At 42.5% G+C, this 12,570-nt stretch overlaps 1 protein-coding gene across 1 annotated transcript in view; it reads right to left on the bottom strand.

Annotated features, from left to right (window-relative positions):
* Window positions 1-10,190, bottom strand: part of itpr2 (inositol 1,4,5-trisphosphate receptor, type 2) — a 33,072-nt gene extending 22,882 nt beyond the window's left edge. Inside the window, exons 1-4 of the mRNA XM_048257218.1 lie at window positions 9,690-10,190; window positions 1,613-1,683; window positions 936-1,051; window positions 381-467 (exon numbers count right to left, since the gene is read on the bottom strand). Coding sequence (XP_048113175.1) covers window positions 381-467; window positions 936-1,051; window positions 1,613-1,683; window positions 9,690-9,781 — 366 coding nt within the window. The 5' untranslated portion in view covers window positions 9,782-10,190. The remainder of the gene's footprint in view (window positions 1-380; window positions 468-935; window positions 1,052-1,612; window positions 1,684-9,689) is intronic.
* Window positions 10,191-12,570: the final 2,380 nt, after the last annotated feature.

Genomic DNA, 12,570 nt, shown 5'->3' with positions numbered 1-12,570 from the left:
AATATCTCCAAGTGCATGTTACAAATTGTGTTTAAAAACTGCCTGTACTGTAAAACCACCCAGTCCACAGAACCCTACTGTTTAAATGTACGGTAAGGTTGAGGCAAATGTGGCATGACTATCAATGAGGGGGAACTACTTTGAATCCAAATAGCTTCCGGAACAATCCAGAAACCATGGCTATTATGGAGAGTCACACGACTCAATGGGACACTGAGGGGGGGAGGGGGGGGGGTCCTCAAACAACTGAACACCTTCTGGCTACTGGCACCCAGTGAAAATGTGAAAAGCAGTCACATTGGCCACAGTCCTAGTTACGGCCCAAAAACAAACACAGCACTCAACGTGTTTTGATAAAAGAGGGGGGAGACAGGCTGTACCTGGATGACACTGCTGTACTTAACAACCTCTCCGAGGAGCTTCTTGTTCTCCGTCTCGTTCTGTTTCTTCTCCAGTTCCGAAGCATTCTGAGAGAAAGAGGGGAGGAGAGAAGGGAGGAGTGATGAGAACAGACAGTTCATTCTGGCCTCTTGGTAGCTGTACATATCTCAGAACGCTCTTTTCCCTTGTGGATCAATAAAGTATCTATCTATCTATCTATCTATCTATCTATCTATCTATTTTTTCCCTGGAAATGCACACGCCTCTGCCAGCAGAAAAGTAGCCTGTCCAAGTGCTCCACCTCTCCTTGAGAATCCCAGGAACTGTTATATAACTGGCCACACTCACTATACTCATAGAAATGTATGTGCTGTGCTTCACCTCTGCTGCAAAGAGCCTGCCGGCGCGTTTACAGAGCCACGGCAGCCATTACCTGCAGTTTCTTAAACAGACGTCCCTGCGTCTTGTTGCCTTGTTTACCTGCAGTTTCTTAAACAGATCTCTCTGCATGTTGTTGCCCCGTTTTTGAACAGATCTTGTTTGCCCTTGTTTACCTGCAGTTTCTTAAACAGATCTCCTTGTGTGTTGTTGCTTTGTTTGCCCGTCTTGGCCTTCTGGAACTGCTTCTGGGCTGAGTACCTGTTCATGGGGCACACCTTAAACAGGCAATCTGCAGATAGGGATAGAGCGAGGGAGGGAGAAAGGGAGAGAGGGAGGGAGAGAAGGAGAGAGGGAGAGGTCAGTCTCATTGTAAACACCAAAAGTGATAAATGATAAGTGCCTTCTGGATCATTCTAGCACACTTATGCATAAATCAAAAGGTTCTTTGCAACCACTATGGTGTGCATTGCAGCACATGTTTAAGAGAGGCCCATGCAGTAGGTTACTGGTGGTGACCTCATTGTGGAATGCGGTCCACTGTTAGACATGTTATGCAATCTCTGTGATGACAGCAAGGCTGTCCAGCCCATCCTGAGCTCTGGAGAGCCAAAACAAGATGTTGACCTAATGGGCAACATGGCCTCAACAGCATAGCATCAGCATGAGTGTGATAGAGTGAGAGTGAGAGAGAGTCTACGTATGCATGTGTCATAGACTGTGTCTGTGAGAAAGTGAGTAAGTGAGTGAGTGAGTGTGTACATGTGTCTAAGTATGTCTGTGTGTCAGTTATGAATCCGAAAACATGATTTACACCCACACGATTTAACAGGGGTGCAAACACAGCGCTCACCTCTGAACTTTTTAGGGGGATTGGCCAGGTCCCCTGCATCCGGTTGGACCACACACCGGTCATCCACCAACCTGCCCCGAGAGAGAGAGAGAGAGAGAGAGAGAGAGAGAGAGAGAGAGAGAGAGAGAGAGAGAGAGAGAGAAAATGTGTCATGGGCACAGCCAAAGTCATAGTCAACCGCCACAACTGTTGCCACTCACACCTCTTTGTTTACTCAGCCGCAGGGAGGAAGTGAAAAAGCATTTGGAACAAATGTTGTGGTCAAGACAAAAAAAAAAACAGCAATTCATTCCAAATAATCATTTTTCCACCAAGACCTTCATGATACTATCAGGCTTAACCCCTCATTGCACAACCTACGAAGTGCAGGGCATAATCCTCCATCCCTCAAATGGCTCACAACGTCTACAGCTCGGGCTGTGTGGGAGAACATCCGCACTGGTCCCCCCTATCTGGCTCCCCACCTCAGGCCCCCAGAGCCTGGTGTGTGTGAGGGAGGGTCTACATCCACCTGGCGGAGCATGGCAGACCATGCTGTTCATCTGGACGTCTCAGGGAGGATCGGCTGCACTGATTAGGACTCAATTACAAACAGGGTGACAGAATCAGGAGAACATCATGCCTTACGACTGCAGGGGAGTTTATTTCTAAAAATATATATATAAAAAATAGTGGATTGAAGGAAAAAACAGTGGGTGGTTGTAGTGGGTGAGCCCAAGGTTGCTGTCTCTCAAGGCTTCCTGGCACCTTGTTTGTGAGCCCACACACGTATAAATAAAGCAGGCGGCCGTGACGAGGTGTCCCTGCACCGGGCTGAGCTGTCAGGGCTGATTACGCTGCGGCCCGGAGCGGAGCTGAGCAGCGGGCCCCCGAGGCCGACGCCACAGGAAGAGCAGCCGGCCGCTGGGGAGCCCAGATAACAAGGCTGCGCGGGCAACAGCCTAACTGCCCCCGGCCGCCCACTCTCCCCCGGCGACAGCTATATTTAAGCCTGGGCCACGGGCACCAAACTGTCATGGCTAATCCCCTGCCTGTTGATACACAGTGACTACTTTCTTACAGTCTCCACTGGACTAATTGAAGTGTTTTAGTGTGCAACGGGCAATACAGAGCAAGGAACATAAAGGTAAATCACACCATGATGGAAACAAGGAAACCACATAATCATCTATGACGCATCCATCTGATCTGACACATGCATCTTTTGCAAAGCAATGCAAAGCTATTTGGCCCACTGTTCAGCGATTATTTCCATTGTTAGTGTGGATTCCCAACCCACCACTCCACCACCACTAATACTGAAACTCTGTGAGGCGGGACAACCACGTGTGTCAAGTGTAATGTATCTCTACAGGCCTCATTGAGTTCACAGCATCCGTTTTGTACTGAAGAGCAGTTTTGTTGCATTCTCACACCATGGTCATGTGTTTGAATGCAAGCCGCAGGGTGGCCATTGATCCCTTCTGTGGATGGAGTGAATATACCCTAGCACACAAAAGCTCTTCAGATCATGTAATACAGTTTGATTTGCTCTGCTGTTGGACAACTGCTTACATTCACTAGTCACTGTTGTGTTTGTCCAGAACACCCTCCTTCCTCAAGTTGTATCAATTGGGTTTTTACAGAGCTCACTTCCTTCCCTCTATGAGATAACACAACATGTCCCGAGTCAGCTGACCACAGGTAGCAGCACAAGACGCGTGGGAGCTGGCAAAGCAGAGGCCCAGAGGCCAGAGTGAGGTAAGGCTCGGACGACACAGGGGGATGGGTCAGCTGTGTGACCAAATCCTAACACCGATGTAAGCAACAACACAGCACAGTGATAACCCTTGGGGCCTCACACAAGGCTAATAGACTAATGACTCTTCAGACACGAGTCTGGAGAATAGAATTGAAGGAGGAGGCAGCTAATAAGACTTTCGCTTATAAATTGAAAATAAAATACAAATGTTGGGAAAAGTATACAGCAGCTTCCTCTAGCTATACAGAAATAGGTAAGTTGTTGGTGCTGATTTTAGCCATGTTCCCAAATAGTCTTCATGAAGTTTACCAGCTTTCAATTCTCAAAGCAGTCCCATGACCTTGACCCATAACTGTGGCAATGCGTTTTTCACACACAGCCTATCAGAGTTGATTGTGTTATCATCAGTTAGTAGGCCTACACACACACACACACACACACACACACACACACACACACACACGCACACGCACACGCACACGCACACGCACACACACGCACGCCAGTCCTACAACTTATGTGGTGGTGTTGAGGACATGAGCTTGCTGTTTCAAACTTTTTGACTTTTTCACATCACAACTCTGCCCTCACGCTCGCTTCATTCCGATGAGTCCCTCAGCCATACTGAACAGTAGGCTAATATCTACTCTCTCCTTGGTAGTCTAGTTAGGCACAGGTGATACTTGTTGATCTCTCCCTATGAGCACTCCGTCATACACACATATTACCTTTATTATCAGCATGTTCATCTGAAGGAGGAACAATAGAAGCCAGCAGGCCATCTAATCGAGTGCAGTGAGGGAAAGCACAGGAAGGAAACAGCATGCATCACAAACTAGCTCGTCCAGCTCGTGAATGAGGAACGTAGACAGAAAAAGGAGAGGGAGAACGCACGGCGGGACCTCAGCTCACTGAGGACTTTAAACGCACCAATCTTTAACCACAGTTAAAGACATTTCTTTATCAACATGAACCACCCACACGCACGCATGCACTAAATGAGCTGTGCAGGATGCAGGCAAGCTAATTATAGCACCATTACTTGATGACAGGGGCAGCACAACTACTACAGGTCAAGTAGGTGCATAATGCTGTGATTGAGGTTAACTGTTATCAGAAACCATTTTAGTTAAACATTATGCGGCTGTTTTGATTAAATGAGGTTTAGTTTGTGACCTCAGTTACTGAATGTAGCCTATTGGTAATCCCACCTCTATTACGTCTGACTGATGATATGCTTATAAAGAGGTAATGATGACACACAGGCTGTCTCCCAGTTTAAATACATAGTCAGGTGTATGAGCTTATACAATGAATGAATTTGAGTCTCAACAGCATGTGCAATTTAATCTACTACTTATTCCTTTATTTCCTCAGATTATTTTGTAGTTACCTTTACTGCATGAAATGTTGTCAAACAGGCAAATCTGTGACTCATTTGTGGGAAACCAGAGAATCAATGTAGTGAGTAAGAGGGTTTTGGTTAAGAGGAGCGGCCAAGCACATCACAGAAGACCACATGTTGGAAAGCCATGTTTCTGGACTAGACTACAGTCATAAACATAATTACATAAAGATGTCTGACAACTAGTAATCAAGACAGGGCTCATAAACTCATAATCTCAGTGGTCAAGAAAATGGCCACAATCATCACAAAAAAATAAATAATTGACATTCATGCATGGACTATAGGTAGAGATTTGGGATGAGTACTACAGACTTAAACATACATCACAATATTGCCTTTTTTCTGCCATAACGACATACATGACAATATGAGAAATTGACACTCAGCACTATCTTCTTTGGCATCAGCTTACAGTCTTGAGAGCCAAACAAACACAAACACTACCCCAAAAAGCGGACCTTAACCTGACCATTGTCAGCAATTAACTCTTCTTCCTCGTCTATGATTTGAACTCCACCTTCTGCCTTGCTTATTCTCATCCTACATGTGAGCAGCCCACAGTTTGGTGCAGAAACATGCATTACCTAGATCATTCATCATGTGTCATCATGGGATGACACATTTTTATGAAGGGAAGGAATCTGCCACTATATCATGGAGGATATGACCACATTCTTGGTGCAGAAAAGCACAAAGCAAAGGTGCTGCCACATCTAAACCAATTTATGTACCGGTACATCCTTTATCAATCTGAGATCCTCTCACTCTCAGAGGAATTAGTATGAAACAGAGTGCATAATTTCAAAGTTGATAACTAGATTAACTATCAAAAAAATACTTTAACCTGTAGAAAATACTGGCCTCAAAATAAAGTGTAGCTATGAAAAATACCAGAACTTTCTCAATTTTGGACATGCAGTGGCTGGACCTATGGGATGCCTCATGCTCCAAATGAAAAAGAGGAATTGAAAAATATGAGATGTCACCAAGATGGATAGAGGATACAGGAAAGTAGGTGGCCAACTAAAAATCAGTGGAAACACAGTCGCAGCAGTAATAGAGCAAGCAATCAGAGCCACAGTGGCCGCTGATCTCCCTAAATGGACACCACAGTCAATCTCTGAAAAATGGGAGGGCAAGTGCTTCAGACCTGCCACCCACAGAGTTTATCAATGGAAATCATATCAGGCACGGCATGATAGCAATCTCTTTGGACAGCATCCAACAAAAAAAGCCCTAACTTGTAGCATGGCCATTACCAGATCAAGATCAATCTTTTAAGATGGAACATTAGTGTGGGGAGTCTGCTCTGTATTTTCAACTGCACAAAAGGCGTGATCCAACGGGCATAATTAAAATAACACTGCACGCAATTGGATAGTCCTTCAACCAATCAGACCAACGATCAGAGTGCGCCAGGTGGATAAGCCAGTCTGATTGTTCACCACAGATTTGTAACGGAAGTAGGATAATGTGGAGGTTTTTAGCATGAGCTAGGGCTGCTCGATTATGGCAAAATCCTTACACGATTATTTTGTTCAATATTGACATCATGGTTATTAAACACGATTACTCAGTGATTCTGGAACTATCATCCATTTTCAAAACTTACATTTTTTACATTTTTAAATTGAATTTTAAATATAATCCAACAGAAAAAAATACATGCATAGGGATAATGCACACAACTCAAGGCAAAAGGAGAGCATTGTTCTGAAACTGAATGTAGCAAAATAATCATTATATTTCAATTATGTTGTTTTCATAATCGTTGGAAGTCATAATCACGATTAATCAATTAATGTGATTAATTGCACTGCCTTAGCATGAGCTGCAGGGCAAAATCAAATTGCCGACAGATCAGGCTGGGTTTACCCAGTCTACCTAACTTGCTCTTCGGACAAAAATGCAATATTAAACTTCGCTAAAGAAGAGGAAAAGAAGCCTGATGGCAAGCCCATTCTTTGGTCAGATGAAACAAAGATTAATTGTTCAGATGGGGCAGGTCAAATGGGGTCCAGCACAGTTGGCCAGGAGATCTAAATGTACAGTTCCGGCAGTGAAGCACCAAGGTGTGATGGTGCGGGGCTGCATAAGAGCATAAGGGCTGCACAAAAGGTGTTGGGGAGATGATGACAACTAAGTGGCATGATAAATGCCTGCTGTGGAATACTGGCCAATAAGATGACCTCAGTTTCTACAAGTTTGGCACGAGGAATATTCCAGCATGATAATGATGATCCAAAGTCCACTACTGAAATAAAACAAGAGTTATAAAGAACAGAAGCCTGAATACCACGACCTTGTCAAGAACACATTGAAAACCTTTGCAGATTTTAAAATGAAAGGCAGAGCAACACAACCCCAGGAAAGAGCAAATGTAAACAACATGTTTCAGAAATGTGTGCAGAACTGGTATCACTGGTATTCTTCATGCCAGAGGACTGAGTCTGCCTTCAAAAGTAATTGGACTTACAAAGAACTGAAAAAAATGTTGCATTGGGTTCCTACTGTGAGATGTGTATCTTTTAATTTCATACTGGTGCTTGTTTTTCCTTTTACAGGAGAGCAAATACAGGTCTGTTAAATTCTGACATAATAATGTAAGGTGATGTACCTATTAATCATTTGACATAATATATTATATAGCGCCGTTTCTGTTGTGAACTCATTGTTTTGGGGTTAAGAACTTTTTCTTGTTTGTCCACAAGAGTTGCTTTGAAAGGGCAAATAACATTTATTTTATGGTCTACTGGATTACATGGACAACCCTAGAGTGGATCGTTGAGAGGAAAAACAGATTTTGGGACAGAATGTGCCCATGTGAATGAACATGCCTACGCCAGAGGGTATCCCTGTGGACATGACAAAGATACATAAAGTCTGGAAGACTGAAGGCCTGTATTCACATTCTATACATCATGGAATTTGGCTGACTATAGAAACTGACCCAGGTTAACTAACTTGTAACTGTTACTTTTGAGCTTGCTCATATGCTATAAGAACACCTGACATTTCATATATTTCTAAGGAATTCAATTCTTTCACACAAACATTTGGGTATTTGTGGGCGTTTGAAGGTGACCAGGTACGCCATGCTGTTGGAGGTGCAAACAAACGCTGCATCGCCATTGAGATCACATAGTAATATAATAATAATAATAGGTGCTGGCTCAAGGCTTATAAAAGTATTGTGTCGTGTTTAGTTGTATAATGAAAGCACCGTTTTTATAGCTATCCATGCGTGTTCACTTCTGGCTCCTTGGCTACCAATTTGGTAACTATAAAGGGCATTTGACATCTTTAGAACATATAGGAGGTGTCAAATGTTGAGTTACTCCAGTCTAGATTGTTTAACGTTAATCACTCCTATGATGTATTTCTATTGTCTATCCAAAGTAAAGTGCCTGTTTCGAAGTTAACTAAAAATCCGATATTGTTTGCACATCCAAGTGGTCTGTGACGTAAGTTTGTGTGAAAGAACTAATGAGATTAAAAGGTGCAAATTGGAAATATTGGCATGAAGATTTTCTTTTATGGCTAAGATATATATGTGGCCAAGTTGCCCATGTCTGTCTTCAAGCAATCTGTCAATCTTCAAGAGTGTTCGGTCACCAATGGTGGTAGTCTACGATGACAAGTTTGAACCGCATTCTGCAGACAACTATAGAATCACCTCATCAGTGTCCTCTCAGATGAAAGATGAGGTTACAATATCAAAATGCATGAACATGTATTTATCTCATTTTGCGCTGCTCTAGGATACACATGGCTGTAGGGCAGGGCCTAGGAGGGCTGCATTGAGGTACCATGGAAATACATGCTCCAGCACCACCCTTCCCTCCTGCCCTTCTCATTACACCTTCCCCAAGACGTGGGTATGACACTCATTCCACTGACCAGACCTGCTTGGTCTCCTCTTCACAACCCCACAGGCCAAAGGGCATGCATTGTGGTGTGCACAAGTATCCCCTCTCTCACACAGAGCCTGAGTAGAGTCTGCTAGAAAACGGCATGCACTTACAATTTACACGCATGCCGGTGGACTAGCTCTGGGGACAATTAAGTAAACGAAACGTAGTTAATTCGGTGTGTTTTGACAGCTCTATTCTTCCATGAATTCATGCAGTTTCATGTAGGAATAGTTATAATGTCTCCAAATATGGGGTCACGCAAAGCAAAAATTTAGGCTAGGCTATCAAAGTGTTTTCAGTTGGCTGTTATTTTACAGTAAACCGGTGACATGGTTTGACATTTTGGTGACTGAAAATGTCACATCAAAAGAGAGGTCCCATCAGGAATTTACGGTGAGTGCATTGCTGTAGCTCCTCAGCGCCATGTGTAATGCTGGGAGCTGAGCCAATTGTGGCTTGAAGAGACAATCCAACTCTAGTCTAAATTTAAACCTTTGAGGTAATGTATTTAATTGTTTTGATCGAAGCTCCACGTCCTCTTAGGCATTAATTTCGGTTTGAATTATCCTGTTAAGTATGGGGCTGTGACGACCCAGGTTACAGCTACCACGTAGCCTAATCTCAGTCAAATTCACAGTGGAGACCTTGGCAGACTTATGGGACTAATATTGACCTGAATAGTAACCTACAATTTCGACGAAAGTAACGTTTACGTCTCCAGTTAATTCAGCTTTGCATTCCTTCTCAATTATTTGCATGACTGCGCGACCGTGTTTCCTTTACTACGGTCATCAAGGCCTATCACTCCAGCCCCATATCACTTCCTCATTCAGTCAGTAGGCTAAATTGAAGACGTCTCCGTGACTATGGAAGTGCCAAAACTATCAGTTCTTATGTTACTTCAAATTACTACCCTTTGAATATCTAGCTTTTCCCGCATAGTAAAACTATGCTGAAACACAAGTCGCAAAAAGCTTGAGCACAGTCGCAAAAGTTCAATGGGAGGTAACGTACCCCAACGTGCTGATAAAGCCATTGACAGTGCCTTCCGCGTAGAGGGAAACTATGTCTCCAATGTGAAGAAAGCTGGACCTGTGGTCTGACATGTTTCTCCAACTTCAGTGGTAATTCCTGGAATCCAAGTTAAAGACATGCAGTGATTTTTCCCGTATGCTGCTGGTTTGCCTAATGTGAGATCAAATTTACTGATACTGAGTCACAGATATCCTCAGTTCTATGCTCATATCTCCAAAAATGTCAACCTCGAGCGCAAAAGATCAACAGCATTTTATGCTGAACTCTGAAAACGAGGCAAACCTACCACCTAAATGGCGCTTGTGTCTACTTGCTATCTGTCGGTTTGGTTCATGTTTTCAACTTCTTCCTGTGAGACAAACAAGCACTTTTCTCTCTTTCTCATCCACTAATGGGGGAGGAGACTGTCTCGCAGAGAACTGCCGAGCCTATCCAGCGAGATGAAGGAAGTCACGCTTCTCTGCTGTGGCATGCAAGTGTCAGTGGAACTTCAACAGCCTCCACTTTGCCCAGTCTCACATTTTGCTGACATTGAGAATTCTTAGCTGGGTAGGGCTAATACTATTTCACCTGCATATCTGCCGTGGGTGTCGTGTGTGTGTGTGTGTGTGTGTGTGTATGTGTGTGTGTGTTTGAATGTCCATGTTTTAATGTAGTGCAGTTGATGGGTCCCTCTGTATAATGTGGTTAGGTTTAGTCAGCTTTGTAACCTACTCTCCATGTTGTGGAATGGATTGGACACAGTAAGAAATGTTGTCAAGAACAGGGCAGTTCAGTGCCATGATGAGAAAGCCTATGGCATTTATATGAAATGTCCTCTAGAACTGTTGATGAGCCTCTCTCATATGATTCCCATGGATTTCATTATTTTGTTAAAGAGGCTGTGGTTTACAGTGATTTCACAGCTATGGACTGTTGACAGTCAGAATGCAAACACTGATTATTAGTCTTGGGGGATCAAATGTATGAAAGTTAGCAGAATATCAAAGTTAATATTATAGTAAAGGGATAGCTTTTATGATGAATTCTTCATCATAAAATTATACCAGGGATTCAAAAATTATATTACAATCCTGACTGAACAAACATGTTTAATTGGTCCTCACACACGTTTTAAAGTATATGATTGTACTATTATAAATGGAGATAATTTCACCCATTTAATGTATTAAGAAATTAAAGTTATTGCCACAAGGGGGTGGCTGTTGACTGCTAGATGTGTAGGATCCATTCAGAGTACATGGGGAAGAGCTGCTGTCTGACTGTGAAGTTTCTAAGATTCTTGGAGATCATTTGGCCAAAAAAATATTTTGAGATGCCAGTCTGACCTACTGTATATGGGCCTTGGGCTGCCTTTATGCCATAACCTGTGTGTTGTGACATAGTTAAGAGATAATTCAGGAAACAAATAATAATAAAAAATACTGCTGTGTAGACATTTTTGCACAACCTAATGCTATCAATATTTGGTGGCAGTGGCAATACTATATATTGCGCAAGTGGCGATATGATATATCAATATTTTGACATCGAAAGCACAGTCCTAACAGACACCCAGTGACACAATTAAGCTTCCAAATGAATAAAATGAACACAGGCCTATTTCATATTCTATTGGATCATGGAAATACTTCTGTATAATTAAATACAGGCCTACACAATGTGGAACAGAACTGTAATTGTAAAGAAGAAACGGTACTTAGACATGATCCAGAAATGTTTCTGTCTCATGGGCCAGAGCTCATTTAAGATAGACTGAGTCAAAGTGGAAACTGTCCTGTGGTTACACCAATCAAAATGTGCTATTCTTTTTGGAAATCATGGACTCTGCATCCCCCAGGCTGAGGAAGAGAGTGACCATCAAACATATTATTAGTGCACAGTACAAAGGCTAGCATCTATGATGGTATAGGGGCAGCTTGCACATCTGGCACAATTAATGCTGAATGATTTATACAGGTTTGAGTGCTGCCACCTTTTGAGTGCAGACGTCTTTTTCAGGAATCCCAAACTGCATTCTGCACATAACAACAGCATGGCTCCACAGCAGAAGAGTCCAGGTGCTAAAATGGCCTGTCTGCAGTTCAGACCATTCACATGGGTGCATCATGGACTTAAAAACATGATTAAGAAGACCCCAGACTGTTGAGTACCTGAAATCCTTTATTGGGCAAGGATGGGACAATATTTCATTCTCAATATTTCATTCAGGACTGTTGTTAAGAGTTGAAGTAACTCAGTGAAGAACCTGTCTAATTTATTATTCATAAAACAATAATACTAAAAAAAGAAATAATAATAACAATCTCTGTTTCAGCAAATGATATGTTGTCTTTGCACTATCCACAATTAAATATCGGATTTACATAATTTGCAAATCATTGCATTCTGTTTTTATTTACATAAAAACAGAGCAACACAACATCCCAACTTTTTTTGGAAATGTGGTTCGTATAGGTCATTTTTTAACTTGAAAGTGTAAATCTGGAACCAAGTTTCCAAACTGATTAATAGGCGCGTGGCCATAAACCATGGAAATATAGATGGCAAAAACGGGTTGTCGAATGCATATTGTGGAGTATCTGTGGTCTTACTTAAATGGGCCTCGTCCTCATCTGCTTTCGTGGCAGTGGCATATTTAGTGTAACAAGGACTTTTGCGCACCATTTGCCTTTTGATTGCTGTTATCATGGGTTCTCAACAAAACCTTCCCTATAGTCAAATCAAATTTATTTATATAGTGCATTTCATACACAGAGGTCATTCAATGTGCTTTACATAAACAAAACCAAACAATAATAATAAATAAAAGCAAAGAAGGGCAATATAGTCAAAGAATAGTTCAAAAGGTAAAGATCAT

Source organism: Alosa alosa, chromosome 11 (assembly GCF_017589495.1).
Source record: "Alosa alosa isolate M-15738 ecotype Scorff River chromosome 11, AALO_Geno_1.1, whole genome shotgun sequence".
NCBI classification, from domain to species: Eukaryota; Metazoa; Chordata; class Actinopteri; order Clupeiformes; family Clupeidae; genus Alosa; species Alosa alosa.
Note: the sequence above shows the minus strand (reverse complement) of the source record. Positions and strands in the feature narration are given on the sequence as shown.